Source organism: Condylura cristata, unplaced genomic scaffold, assembly GCF_000260355.1.
Source record: "Condylura cristata isolate star-nosed mole 26May11 unplaced genomic scaffold, ConCri1.0 scaffold00024, whole genome shotgun sequence".
In the NCBI taxonomy this organism is placed as follows: Eukaryota; Metazoa; Chordata; class Mammalia; order Eulipotyphla; family Talpidae; genus Condylura; species Condylura cristata.
Window position 1 is genome coordinate 30,084,020 of NW_004567125.1, and position 12,527 is coordinate 30,096,546.

At 55.7% G+C, this 12,527-nt stretch overlaps 2 protein-coding genes across 3 annotated transcripts in view; both read left to right on the top strand.

Moving 5' to 3' along the window:
- Window positions 1–10,489, top strand: part of ELL (elongation factor RNA polymerase II) — a 55,123-nt gene extending 44,634 nt beyond the window's left edge. Inside the window, exons 7-13 of one of the 2 annotated variants that reach the window (XR_001145761.1) lie at window positions 2,606–2,702; window positions 3,466–3,940; window positions 6,329–6,401; window positions 6,550–6,721; window positions 7,453–7,497; window positions 8,093–8,867; window positions 10,414–10,489. Coding sequence is in view for 1 of the 2 variants with exons in the window: in XM_004688608.2 (XP_004688665.1) it covers window positions 2,606–2,702; window positions 3,466–3,940; window positions 6,329–6,401; window positions 6,550–6,721; window positions 7,453–7,497; window positions 8,093–8,209 (979 nt within the window). In the remaining variant the exon portion in view is untranslated. Of the gene's footprint in view, window positions 1–2,605; window positions 2,703–3,465; window positions 3,941–6,328; window positions 6,402–6,549; window positions 6,722–7,452; window positions 7,498–8,092; window positions 9,984–10,413 lie in introns of those variants that run through there. The other variant, XM_004688608.2, reaches the window with a different exon arrangement.
- Window positions 10,490–10,496: 7 nt separating this feature from the next.
- Window positions 10,497–12,527, top strand: part of ISYNA1 (inositol-3-phosphate synthase 1) — a 5,360-nt gene continuing 3,329 nt past the window's right edge. Inside the window, exon 1 of the mRNA XM_004688173.2 lies at window positions 10,497–10,537. Within this exon, the coding sequence (XP_004688230.2) occupies window positions 10,511–10,537 (27 nt within the window). The 5' untranslated portion in view covers window positions 10,497–10,510. The remainder of the gene's footprint in view (window positions 10,538–12,527) is intronic.

A 12,527-nucleotide genomic window follows, 5' to 3' on the forward strand; every position in this document is an offset into this window, starting at 1 on the left:
CAGAAACGGTGTTGGGCTGCGTCTTGAGGAGTGTTGGTGAGAGCTTCCCAGAAGCATTTTCTCTGGAGTTGGTGTATTTTCAGCTCCCATTTTCTCCTTCCCCTCCAGGTGAGCCTCTGGGGAGTGTGGTCACTCCAGGATGTATGGACACTTGGGTGTGTTGTCATAGGGTGTTGGCTCTGGACTGGTCCTCTTAGAGCCTCCCTGAGGACTTAGTTTTTTCCACATGTCCACAGAGGAAGGGTGATGGTCGCACAGAGTCGGCTGTTGTGCCAAGTCTGGATGTGCAGATCCACAGCGGCCCTGACGCCGACGCCTGCCTGGTCTTGGAGGCTCCAGTCCTGTCACGCCCTGCCCATCTGAATGCCCTGTCTTTCTTCTGGGGGAGGAGAGTGTCTTTAACATTGCCATTCTTCATTCTCTCTTTTTTTTAAGTGCTTTTGGGAAATTTTTTTCCGCTTCTCATCCTATTTGGTCATCATTTCCAGTTCCCCAGTCTTACCTGTTTTTGTTTATCTGTTTTGTAGCATCCACTTTTTATCCCCTAGGAGGAATATGATTTTTGATCCACCCTCACTAAAGGTATTTCTTGACAGCTTTATTGAGGGGCTGTCACAGGTCACCCACTTAAAATGGACAGTTCAGTACATTGAGCACATTTACAATACTGTGCAGTCCTCACCTCTAGTGCTAGTTTATTCCATAACCCCAAGAGGACTCCCCCCACCCCCATGAGCATACTCCCCCAGCCTCTGACAATCACTCATCTGCTTGCTGACTGGTTTTCCCTGCTCTGGACATGTCATATCCATGGGTCACACCCCGTGTGGCATTTGCCTGGCCTCTCGCTCACACCATGTTTCCAGCTCGTCTGTGTTACGGCACTGTCAGGTTTCCCTCCCTTTCCTGATTGACTGAGACACCTCTGTGTGGATGGATCATCACACTGTGTTTATCCACCTTTTGGCTATTGTGAACACACGTGTATAGGGATTTGTGTGGACAAAAGTATACCAAGAAATGGAATTGCAGTTTTGGAAAAAATCCCAGACTTTTCTGTATGGCTGCACTATTTTCCATCCCGCCAGCGTCTGATTCACTATGTCCTCCACACTCTTGTCAGGCCCCATTTTGACTCTGGCCCATCTTGGTGGGGGAGGTGGTATCCACAATGGTTAGATTGGGATTCCCTGGTGACAGGCTGTGCCAGTCAGCTTTTTGTGTGCTTTTAGTCATTTGTGTGTCATCTTTGAAGAGGTGTCTGTTCAAATTCTTTGTCTTTCTGAGGACATTAGGCTATTGTTTGGTTGTGGATAAAGTTTCCATTCCCTTACAGTCTTTCCTTTCAGATGAATTTTCCTGTCTTTTTTGGGTCAGTACTTTCCCCTGAGTAATGCTGCCAAGGTCTGATTTCTGAATCCTAGTCCCAGGCCTCTGGTCCCTCCTGTCTGAGGCCATGCCTCCATCCAGCCCTTTGTCCAGGTGTGGCCAGCAACCTCTCAGCAGCCTGGAAAAGACTTGGGCACATTCACTCCTGGGCACGTTGTGGGCCACCTTCCCCACTGCCCACTACAAACCAGGAACTAGGCGGGGCAGGGGGTGGGGACAGCCCTATAAGAACCCTCTTTTGAGGTCCCTGTCTCTGGCCTGGGTCTTGGGTTTCATGGTTCCTGTTAGTGGGGGCTTAATAAACAGCAGATATAAATTCCTGTTCTTGGCTTTGTCTTCACTTGGAAGCTCTGGTTGCTTCACTTTCACAGCAGACATGCCCCAGTGAAGCCTCTATGTGCCTGAGGCACTTTTTCCGTTTCTCCTCATTTCACATCACCGTGTTTGCAGTGTGGCCTAAAGTACAGACGTGGTTAGGGAATGGGTTTGGCTCTGCTTATCCCTGATTAGAACTACACAGATGGGCCCTTGTGGCCCTCAGCCTGTAACAGGGCATGAATGGCTCCTGGTACCATATCTGGCGCTGCCTGGGTTCTGACACTCATAGCCCCTAGGAGCGTAGAGGCAGACTGAAGAAGCACCTCAAGTCAAGGTCCTATAAGGACTTTCCTTGACCCACCAGGTGTCTCTTCCCTTGGTCCCGCCCACCAGGTGTCTCTTCCCTTGGTTCCGTTCCGCGTGCATTGTTCTGCCCAGCCTGGGTGGATTATGGCCACCACCCTGTTCTCAGGGAGGCACCCTGCCCTCGGTTCCCAGGTGGGTGCTGAACATGCCGCTTCCCCCAGAGTAGAGCACCTGGTTCTTCTGTGCTTTCTAAAGTTTTTACAGTGACCCTTGTTAGTGGGTCAAATAGCTGTTTACAAATTTAGGGCCCGTGTCCCCAGCTCCTACAGGGACACAGTGTGGACCTTGCGCGTTCAGGCAGTTTTATGCGTCTCCTTGATTCCCATGGTAACAGGTATCTATGCGAGTGGGAGGCCACTGATACTCCTGTGGTTACAGCTGGACCCCCCACAGTAGGTGCTGTGACCTGTTGACCACCTGTGGGTGACCTTCCTCAGGTCCTAGCTGGGGTCAGTTATATATCCAGATGAACCTGGAGGTGCCAGCAGGGCACTGCTGCAGAGTCCCCCCAACCTACCCTTTTCTTTCATAGGAAGCTGTGCCAGCCACAGGGCACCAGTGGGCTCCCTGGAGACTCTGCTTCCACTAGCCCTCCAGGGGAACATGGGAGGTCAGCCTCGCCCCCTCAGGTAGGAGCAGGGATATGGAGGGGCTGACACTGGGTAAGGTTTGGTGTGGTGTGGGGAGTGGGGAGGGCGGGTCTCACCAGGAGACTTGGTGCTTGGAAAGCCGTCAGACCCTGTTTCAGGCTCTTCAGTAAGTGAGCTGGCTTCCCCCAGACTGGGGGGCCTGGAAATGGGACCATCTTATTCCTTTTCTCCTCCTCCTCCTAACCCTCCCAAATACCTTCTTCTCTTCCTTCCTAGAGGCATCCACCTACCTGAATCTGTAGTCCCAAAGACTCCTTATGAGAGACTATGTATGTAGCCCCAGCTGAGGGACCCACACAAAGAATGGAGGGCCTGTTTTCCCCCACCCTTACCTGCCTCACTGCCTCTCATCCTGGGCCACCTGGTCCGATCCCAGCCACTTCTCTGACTAGCTTTCTCACGCCTGCCTTGCTTCCTGAGGAGTGGGGATGACTGGCTCCCCGACACAGGGTTGCTGTGAGGTTGCGGGTAGGCGGCTGCAGCCTATGGAGTGGCCTTTGTCCCTGACTTGGCTGTCACTGTCCCTAGTCTGGGGAAGAAGCTAGACTCAGTGACAACTTAGACAGTTTGGGGACCTAGGGCCCTTAGGGGTGGCGCTAGCTGCTGATGAACACAGCTCCTGACTGGTGTCGGGGTGCCCTCATGTGGCCGACGTGGGTCCTGCACGTGGTCCTGGTTTCTGTAGGGCCTAGAACTGCTGTCTCCTGGTGCTAGGGCTCTTTAATATTGTTTCCCTTTGCAGAAACGGCCACAGCCTCCTGACTTCATTGACCCATTGGCTAACAAGAGACCTAGGATATCACACTTCACCCAGAGAGCTCAGCCTGCCGTCAATGGAAAGCTGAGCATACCCCATAGCCGCGAGGCTCTACTGCCTACTCCTGGCTCTCTGGCTGTCACAGATGCCCACCTGCCCCCAAGGCTGGAACCTCCAAGAGCCCATGACCCCCTGGCAGATGTCAGCAATGACTTGGGCCATAGTGGCCGGGACTGTGAGCGCAGGGATACAGCCACCCCAGCCTCTGCTGCGTGCCTCAGCCTGCCCCTGCTGATGGACTGTGCACAGCCCAGTAGGCCCCAAGGCAGCTCCTCGCGCGGCAAGTCCAAGAAGAAGTCCAAGAAGCACAAAGACAAGGAGAAGGCGTCCGAGGACAGGCACCAGGCCCGGCCGCCAGATCATGTGCCCGGTCCCCTTGGCGCCCCAGCAGATGCACCAGGTAGGTGCAGAGAGGAAGGTGGTGGTAGGGCCCTTTGTAGGAAGGGCCTTTGTGAGTGTGAGCACCTGTCCCTGGGGTTCACTCTGCACATCCACCCCTCTTATTTTGCCTGGCCCTCTGGCAGTACCTAGAGGTTGCAGCCCAGCCAGTAGGCAGGCCAGGGCTGGAGGCATGGGCCTGAGGCTCATGGGAAGGGACACAACACACATAGAGAGGACTTCAGACCACACCTGCAGCTACAGGGGTCCTGGACACAGGTGAGTAGATGGAGCTCAGACAGGTGCTGGGATGTGGGGATGGTGTCTGATGCAGTGGGCCTTTGTGGAATGTGGAGGAAGAATTTGGGAGGCAGATACCATGAAGAGTTCAGTGGCCCATCCACATAACTGCAGCTGGAAGAAAGTCCAGCAGGTAGAGAAACTGGAGACCTGGGATTGAGGCTGGCCAGAGTCAGGAGTGGGTGAGCCTTCATAGCTAGGGACACTGGCCAGGTACATTGGACTTAACTCGATGAGTGCGGTGTGGCAGCACATGGTGGGTTGCAGCCTTGGGTCCCGGCAGCCTGGGCTTGTCACCTCTGCGCTGGGCCTGCTTCCCAGGCAGTGTCGGGTGCGGGCCTGGGGCTTGTGTAGGGCTGTTGCTTTCTCCAGGCCTTTCAATGAGTTGTGCCACCCTCCAGAAAGGCGTTTATTCCGTCCCATGCAGGAAAGCTGTCCCCTGTGCCATTTCAGGCTGGACAAGGAGGATTGTGGGGTGGGAAGAAGGTTCAGGAAGTTGTAGCTCAGCTAGGTCCCCTTCCTTTGCCCACCTCCCACATGGGACTCTGATGGCATCCACCTGGGAAGCGTGTGTCAGCCAGGGTGACACAGTAAGAAATGGGGAAGGGAGGAAGGGTCAGCTGAACCCTGGTGCCTGTTAATTGCCTAAAAAGTGGGCACAACCCACCTTGGCCCCACCCAGGGTGGAGAGGCAAGTATCTAAGCGTGAGCTGCCATTTTCTTTCACCCCTTGCACCCTCCCCCACACTCAAGCTTGTTGGAGAATTGTCAACACCTGAGGACATTTCCTCACTCTGTGGTCTGTGGAGCAGAGGGACAAGCGTCAGTTTAACCGAGCCTCCACTTTGCGCTGCTCCTGGTCTGGCCCCACTGTCCCAGCCTTACCTTGTGGTTACCTCTGACGTTCATAGCAGCCTCCATCTGTTGGTGGCGTCACTCTGCTAGTCTCGCCCGAGACTGCCCTAGACCCTGAGCCTTCCTTTTATCTCTCAGACCCCCCTTAAGGCCCCCTTCATCATGTGTTCTGCAGGTACTCTCCTGGATGCTGTGCCTGTGCCCCTGATTGTCCCTGTCACTCAGGCTACGCGCCCCCCCTCCCTGTGGCTAAAGAGTGCCTTCCTGGGCAGGCCTGCCAGCATGCTGGGGAGAGGCTGGCACTCAGCCGGGCTCAGCTCAGGGCACCCAGGCCCCAGGCTTTAGCTGATACATTTCCCCTCTCCCGCCCAGGGGCAGCTCACAGGAAGCCTGTAGAGTGGTGGGAACCTTGGAGAGGGACAGTGATGTGCAGGTATTCACCTCGAGTCCAAGAGCCTGGAGCAGGGGCTGCTGAGCAGAGGTGGCTTCTGCTAGAGCAGAGGCAGCTCGAATCATGAATCCAGCTGATCAGCCCCTCGGCTTTGCTCTCACCACCTGGGGGTGATAGTGGAGCTAAAGAGGCCATGCTGACAGGGCTGCCTTGCCAGCATGTGTGATGTGCTCAGCCTGCAAGTATATGTGCCCATGGGCTCTGGCAGGTGGACACATTCTACCTTTGGGGCACCCTCCACCCAAGAGGGCTTGGCAAACTGCTTGGGGGCCCCACGCACACAGTGTATACTGATATGCTGGACAAGGTGATAAAGTCACTGTTGAGGAAAGACCATTTGGAAGAAAGCCTGGGGGATGGTGTGTCCTTGAAAGCCCCAGGGTCAGTCCCATGTCCTTGGACTCTACTATGGCCTGTACTATGGTCTTACACTGTTCCTGTTTTGGGGCTGTCCCTTGGAGTCTGCTTTCAAGTTCTGTAGGACATAAAGGTTGGCTCAGACCATGAACACTGCAGCTTTATCAACAGGGAGGTGCTGCTGGAGCTGGGGTTCTCCTTGGTGGCAACAGGCTTTGTCCTGTGAGGCTGGGCAAGTTGCCTCAGCACTGTTGTGCTTTGGGGATACTGCATACACATGCTGGCTCACGGAAAGACTGTTCCACTGAAGTCCTTTACCCATCGACTCTGCTGCACTGCTCCATTACCCCTACATGTTCTCCCTTCCCATGCTTCCATGTCCTCCAAACCACAGGGTCAAAGCCTCTGCAGATCTCTGTGGGCTCAGCTGTACCTTTCTCTTTGTAGGGTTCAATGGGACCTGCAGCACCTCTGGTGTCCCCATCCCTACACCCACCTCAGAGACGCCTGACTACTTGCTGTAAGTACTTCCAGCACAGTGGCACCGTGTCTTCACGGGGATTCTGTTCTGAACCAGCTCCTGAAGTTGGGTGCTTCCTGGGTGGGGGACACTTTGGACTCCTCCACGCCACTTCTTGAGCCCCTTGGCCCCTCTCTTATCCTCCTAGGAAATATGCCACCATCTCCTCGTCAGAGCAGCGGCAAAGCTATAAGAACGACTTCAACGCAGAGTACAGTGAATACCGAGACCTACATGCCCGCATAGAGCAGATCACACGGCGCTTCACGCAACTTGATGCACAGCTCCGGCAGCTTTCGCAGGGCTCCCAGGAATATGAGGTGCGCTCTACAGGCTTGCTGTACCCCAGGCAACTCTACTGCGGACTGGTGTTCAACTGCCACGCTACAAACAGCTGCTCTGATATCCCTTTTCCCTGGCATGCAGGGCGGAGGACCCCCGGCAGGCTTCCCCTCTTTGCCCCGTAGTTCCCACTGTCTAATAGGGGCTCTGAGTGGGAGTTCTTGGGCTGGAGGTCCTGCCTTCTCTGTGGGGGTGACCCACTCCACAGATAGGAGATGCCCCTGGGGGTAAGGCCAGAAAGCAGTGGGGCTGAGCTGCCACCTGCAAAAGTGCCTGGGTCCTCTGTGCCACACGCTACCCATGACACAGGAGGCATCTTGGCTCCAGCTAGGAGTCATCTGGTTGGCAGAACCGGAGCGAGAAGTGGGAGGACCTGGAGGGCCCACTTATTCCCCTCTTGCTTGGGGCACAGGGAGTCCCCAGACTCCTACATGGAGTGCAGGGAGGATCCTGGGACGCACTGGAGCAGGGAATAAGCTATCTGGTGTGGGAAGGCACTCTCCTCCGGCTCCGACTGGCTCTCGCCCAGGCCGCCTGCGCAGCCCTGCCTGCCCTCCTGTATTTGGTCGGTTTCCCTCACGCCACACTAAGGCCATTGTCCCAGATGTGGGCGGTGAGTGCAGGTCACAGGTTATCGGAGAGGGGGGTCCCTGAATTGAGCTTCTGCAGACAAGGGCATTGTTGGCGTTCTCTTTTGTTCTCCCTGCAGACTACTAGAGGGCAGATTCTGCAGGAATATCGAAAAATCAAAAAGGTGAGTCTCTCTCTTCTGTGGGGGGTAGGGTAGAGGTCAGCAGAAACTGTTTTCAAGGTTAGCAGACAGGGTCTGGGAGAGGAGGCGGAAACTCGTCTTGGGTCCTGCTCACCCATCTGCCCACAGAAGTCCCACGCTCCTTGCCCCAGACTGCCTTTCTGCCTCTTCAGCTGCCAGTCTAGCAGAGCACCAGCCTCAGGGCATGACTGACCCTGGGGTGGGGGGAGCCCCGAGCCTCGGGCTGTGACAGTGTGACATCTCCAGGAGGTGGCCCCCGGTTGTCAGCTCCTCCTAAGGCCGCTGGCTGTGTGTCGCCACGTGCGCCCATGTGCCGAGCGGTTCCCTGGCAGCCAGGCCCCGGCCCAGCATGGAGGCTTCAAAAGGAATCTCACCTCTGACCTGTGCTCTGGCCGCAGTTCCATCTCCCAGCGTGGGGCCAGGGCCCGGGAGGGACACTGGCCAGTGCTCTGGCCCTTGCAGAGCAGATGGGCTCTGGCCTGCAGTGAGGGGGGCAGGAACCTGGGGTCCAGTGGGGCCTCATGTTTTCCTAAAGGCAGCAGGGTCCAGCAGGCTCACCTCCCACTGCTCTCCGCAGACCAACACCAGCTACAGCCAGGAGAAGCGCCGCTGCGAGTACTTGCACAGCAAATTGGCCCACATCAAGAGACTCATCGCAGAGTACGACCAGCGGCAGCTGCAGGCCTGGCCGTAGCCCCAGTCCTGGGGCAGCTCGCCTCACCCCTGACCTTCTGCATGGTGGGGAGCTGGGGGCGGGGGGAACCAAGGGAGAGATTTATTTAAAAAATAAACACGAGGAAGACACATTCATCTGAGCCAGCAAGGCCGGCTTTTGGGGGAGCCACACAGGGATCAGGTGGTGGCCACTTCCACCCCCAGCCGCCCACCTCCTGAGGAACCCCTGCCTGGGACAGATTGCCCATGAAGTCCACCTCCATGCCGGGCACCCAAGGGACTTTGCCGAAGGGGCTTGCCGAAGATGAGGCCGGCCTGCCTGCCTTTTCTAGTTTTATACAAAGATCGCCACTTTTAGCTAATGCTTATGAGACTTGAGTCTATTTTTGTATGAAAGAGAAAGCGTCCTTTTTCTAAACCGTGCCTCGCTCTTTGGACACCCAGGGTCTGGCCACCGCTGCGTCCTTCCTGCAGTATTACAGATGCCATCAGCGCAGAGGAGCCTGTCCTGTCCGCCAGTCTGCACACTGGGCTCCCCCGAGCCCCCTGACTCCCCCCACCCGCTCCTGCTGGTGGGTCTCTGCTCTTAGGGGATGCTTGGAGTGGCTGGACCCCAGGTTTATTTCAGGACCTCCAGCTGGCCAGGGAGCAGCTGCCCACAGACCCTGCTATTCCAGGTTCTCACTTGCCCGTTGGGGTCTTCTGTGCTGCCTGAGGCTCTGCACGCCTGCTGGTCTGCAATGTTCTGGTTCCCCTTCGCTGCTGCTTTCCTTTCGCACTGTTGAAGCCATGTGGTCTCTGTCCCTCGGCGCGGGTCTGCACTCAGGGAGGGGCCCTCAGGGGTGATAAGCAAGGCCCCTTAGAGTGAGCTTAGAAAAGGCACCCGGGTCACCTGCTCTGGGGGCTCTGGCTCCATGGACACCCCAACTGCTGCTTAGTCGCTGTGCCTAGTCTAGTGTCCCCCAAAGCGTCAGGACTGAGTATGTTCATGAGTGTGTGGGTCTGAGACGTGGTTCAGATTCACGGCCACATTCTTGAAGGCGGTGGGGGCAGGAGGCTGAAACTGGGGTCACACGGGTTGCTGCCACCAACAGCAGGGGCAGGGAGAGCAGTAACGCTCACAGATAGGTCTTTTTCCGAGCCATGGGTCTCCAGATGGCTTCCCAAAGAGTAGGTCCCCACCCCCACCCCAGATCTCTTGCGTAGGACCCCAGGGTTGCTCAGAGTGCCCAAGAGAAGGATCCTTCATGTTTCAAACTGTTGTTCTGTTTTTTCATTTGGGGACTGAGTGGGGTAGGGCACCGAGCAGACCCAAACCCCCCGAGAAGGAGCACAAGACTGTACTCGGCCGACATGCAGGCTGGAGAGAAGGGATTATGTGAGGAGGCCCCAGCGTGGCCGCCCCTCTGCTCTGGGAACCAGTTCAAGGGACTTGCAGTTAAATTTCATTTTTGTTGTCTTGTTTTTTGTTTTTTTCTCCTTTTAAGGAATTATGAAACTCAGAAAAGTTTTATGCGTTGGGGGTTGATGGACAAAAGTTCTAGCTGATTAAATATGGTCTAACTTATTGATACTGTTGTTTTTTTTCCTTTAATATTTACTGTGGAAAAAAACTCTTGAGCCATGGAGTTGGTGTTTACAGGAACTTTTCACTTTGCCAAATGTTACAATTGAAAGGCATCCATGTCTTCAGTTTCCTAATATTTTCTTAAAAGATCTAGTGTCCTTTTTGTACACTAAACAGGTGAATGCTGATTTTTCAACTTACAATAAATTTCACTGAACTAAACCTAGCAACCTTGGCTGCCTGGGTGCACGTGTGTCTTTCGTAGCCGGGGGCCCTGGCCTTGTTGGGTGGGTCAGGTCCGCAAGTGTCCTGGACAGAGTGGCCATAGCAGTGAACAAGACAGTGGGGGCCATAATCTGGAATCACAGAGAAGGCTTTCTGGCAGCCTGCCAGAGCCGCTGCCTAGGAATAAGGCTGCAGGAAGAGGCTAAGGGGAAGGCCCCACTGGTGCCAGGCCAGGAGACTGGAGAACACTGACAATTGTGTGAGCAGGGCAGACAGCCCCCTCCCTCCCCGCTAGGTAGACAGCATAGGTGGAGCCCAGCAGGGGAATGCTCAGGCCTCTAGTGGGGCAAGTTGTCTTAATTTGGGAAGGTGAGCTGTGACTCACTTCAATGGAGACTGCAGGCAGTAACACACTTATTCGTTCCTCCTAGGCTGGCATGCTGGGGTCCAGGATGGTCCCCTTTGCCCCCTTGGGAATGGTGACACTGAGGCCCAGTGGAGCCCCACAGGCCCAGAACACTAGCAGGGATGGCTGTCCATTTTCCTATATCCCAGGTGAGGAGCTAAAGGCAGGGTCAGTGTCCTGCCTTTCAAGGACATGCTGGGAGTGGGTGTTTATTTTTGGAAGGAAAAACATACAAAGAATAAGACCAGGATTAAGGGGTCCAGGGGTCAGGGCTGTGGGCCTCCGCTTCCCTGCTGTGTCCTTGGGCAGAATTCTGAAGTTGCCCAGGAACTAGTAGGGTGCAGGGCGCAAGGTCAAGCAGGTCTACAGGACAATGTGCTCCCATCTCAGCAGCTGGACTAAGCCGTTCCCCCAAGAATAACATCCCTATTCCACAACCCGTGTCCAAGGCCCAAAGAGCTTCCCACAGCCTCCCTAGCCCCTCTGTGCTCCCCCACCCACCAGGCCCCATGGCTCCCTGGTGATTCGTGAACCAAGACTGTAGTCACGTCCCTGATCACCCTGCTGAGTGGAGGATATCCACACCTAGTACCTTGGGACCCCGGGGGAGTTTTTCCACTTGCACCACCAGGCACTGTTGGCCAAGGTCTCAGGCTGCTCACCTTGCCCCCGCCTACTTGCTAGATAATCGCCCCTCTCTCTCTCAGCTGTCTTCTGCCAGCAGCAGTACCCACAGCCCTTGCTGTCGACTGGACTCTGGGCACTAACACTCAGCAGTGACGGGCAGACTTGCACCTGCCCTTGGAACCTGATGGGGAATAGACCAGTGACTGTCCAGTAAGGACTAGTAGCATATTCGCCCTGTGAGACACCCAGGCAGTCCTGAGAGGGACTCCAGTGCAGTGCCCGGCACTGCCAGTGCAGTCTGCCTCTGTTGCCCTGCAGCACCTCTCCGGCTACCCTGTAAACACTGGGGTTCCCAGGCTAGGAACTTTATATATGTTTCATGTGACCTGTACCCTGGGCTCCTTCATCTCCCAACACAACGGCACCCAACAATCAATCCCATACTCCCTTCAGATGACATTTCTGACCAAGCAACTATAGATAGGGGCTCCTCTAAACGACCAACGTAGGATCAGAAGCGCACGTGCAGTCATGGAGACAACAGCAGGTGTGGGGAAGGGTAGACACCAGGCCCTCCCAACACCTGCTCAAGTTCACTGAACCCCATTCTGGGGTCTCATTCTCTATCCAGGAACCACCTAAAATAAACACTAATGTTATAAAAGTACCTTTCCTGTCCCTAAACTGCCTTCTTTCCCACCTGGCTGCCTGAACCCACACCTCTGGGCTCTTGCCGGAGGAACTATTCATGCCTCATAATAAAGGGGGTGCTACCCAACCTTCACTGACACCTCCACATTGGACCCCTTAAGGGCAGTCCAGGGCCAGAATCTGGGTGTCCCTGGCCTCCAAGGCCAGTTTCCTGCCAACGTTCCCAACTGTCCACCTTTTGGGCCAGCTCCAGGGGTGGAAACTTTCCAGCAGGAGGAGTCTGGTTGTTTTGGAAAGTTCTTGGGGGAGCCTCTCTCACTGCCCGCTGATTCCCACGCCCTTATCACTAGGCTCTAGCACACTCCCCACGCACACACAACCCCCTTCCACTCCCCCACCCCCCAGTGCAGTGTGGCCGGGTTCCTCCCTATCTGGCAGCCTCTGCTCTGCCCATCCCCTCCCTTCTGAACAGCCCCCTCCTCCAGCCTGGCCCAGCCATAAGGAAACCAGCCCTCCCCTTCCCCAACACCCGCAGGAAGCCTTTCAGGGTGGGCAGTGCCCGGTGGGTGCTATGGAGAGGAAAAGACAGGGTTGGAGGGTGGCTTTTATTTTTGGAATCCAAGCCCTGGCTCTATCCTCTGCCTTGGTTCCCCTGCCTCAGTTTCCCCAGTCCAAATTCCGGGACGAGCTCCACCTGCTTCGTTGCTGTGTTCTGATACAGCCTAATGTCCTCTGTTGTAAAATGGAGATTGGGGGTGCTTAGATCTGGGGTCTGCTGCCCACGTGTGAGACCGGCTAGGACAGGGTTGGGAGGGGCACACAACGGTGCGGGCTGCCGCCGCCGCCGCCGCCGCCGCCGCC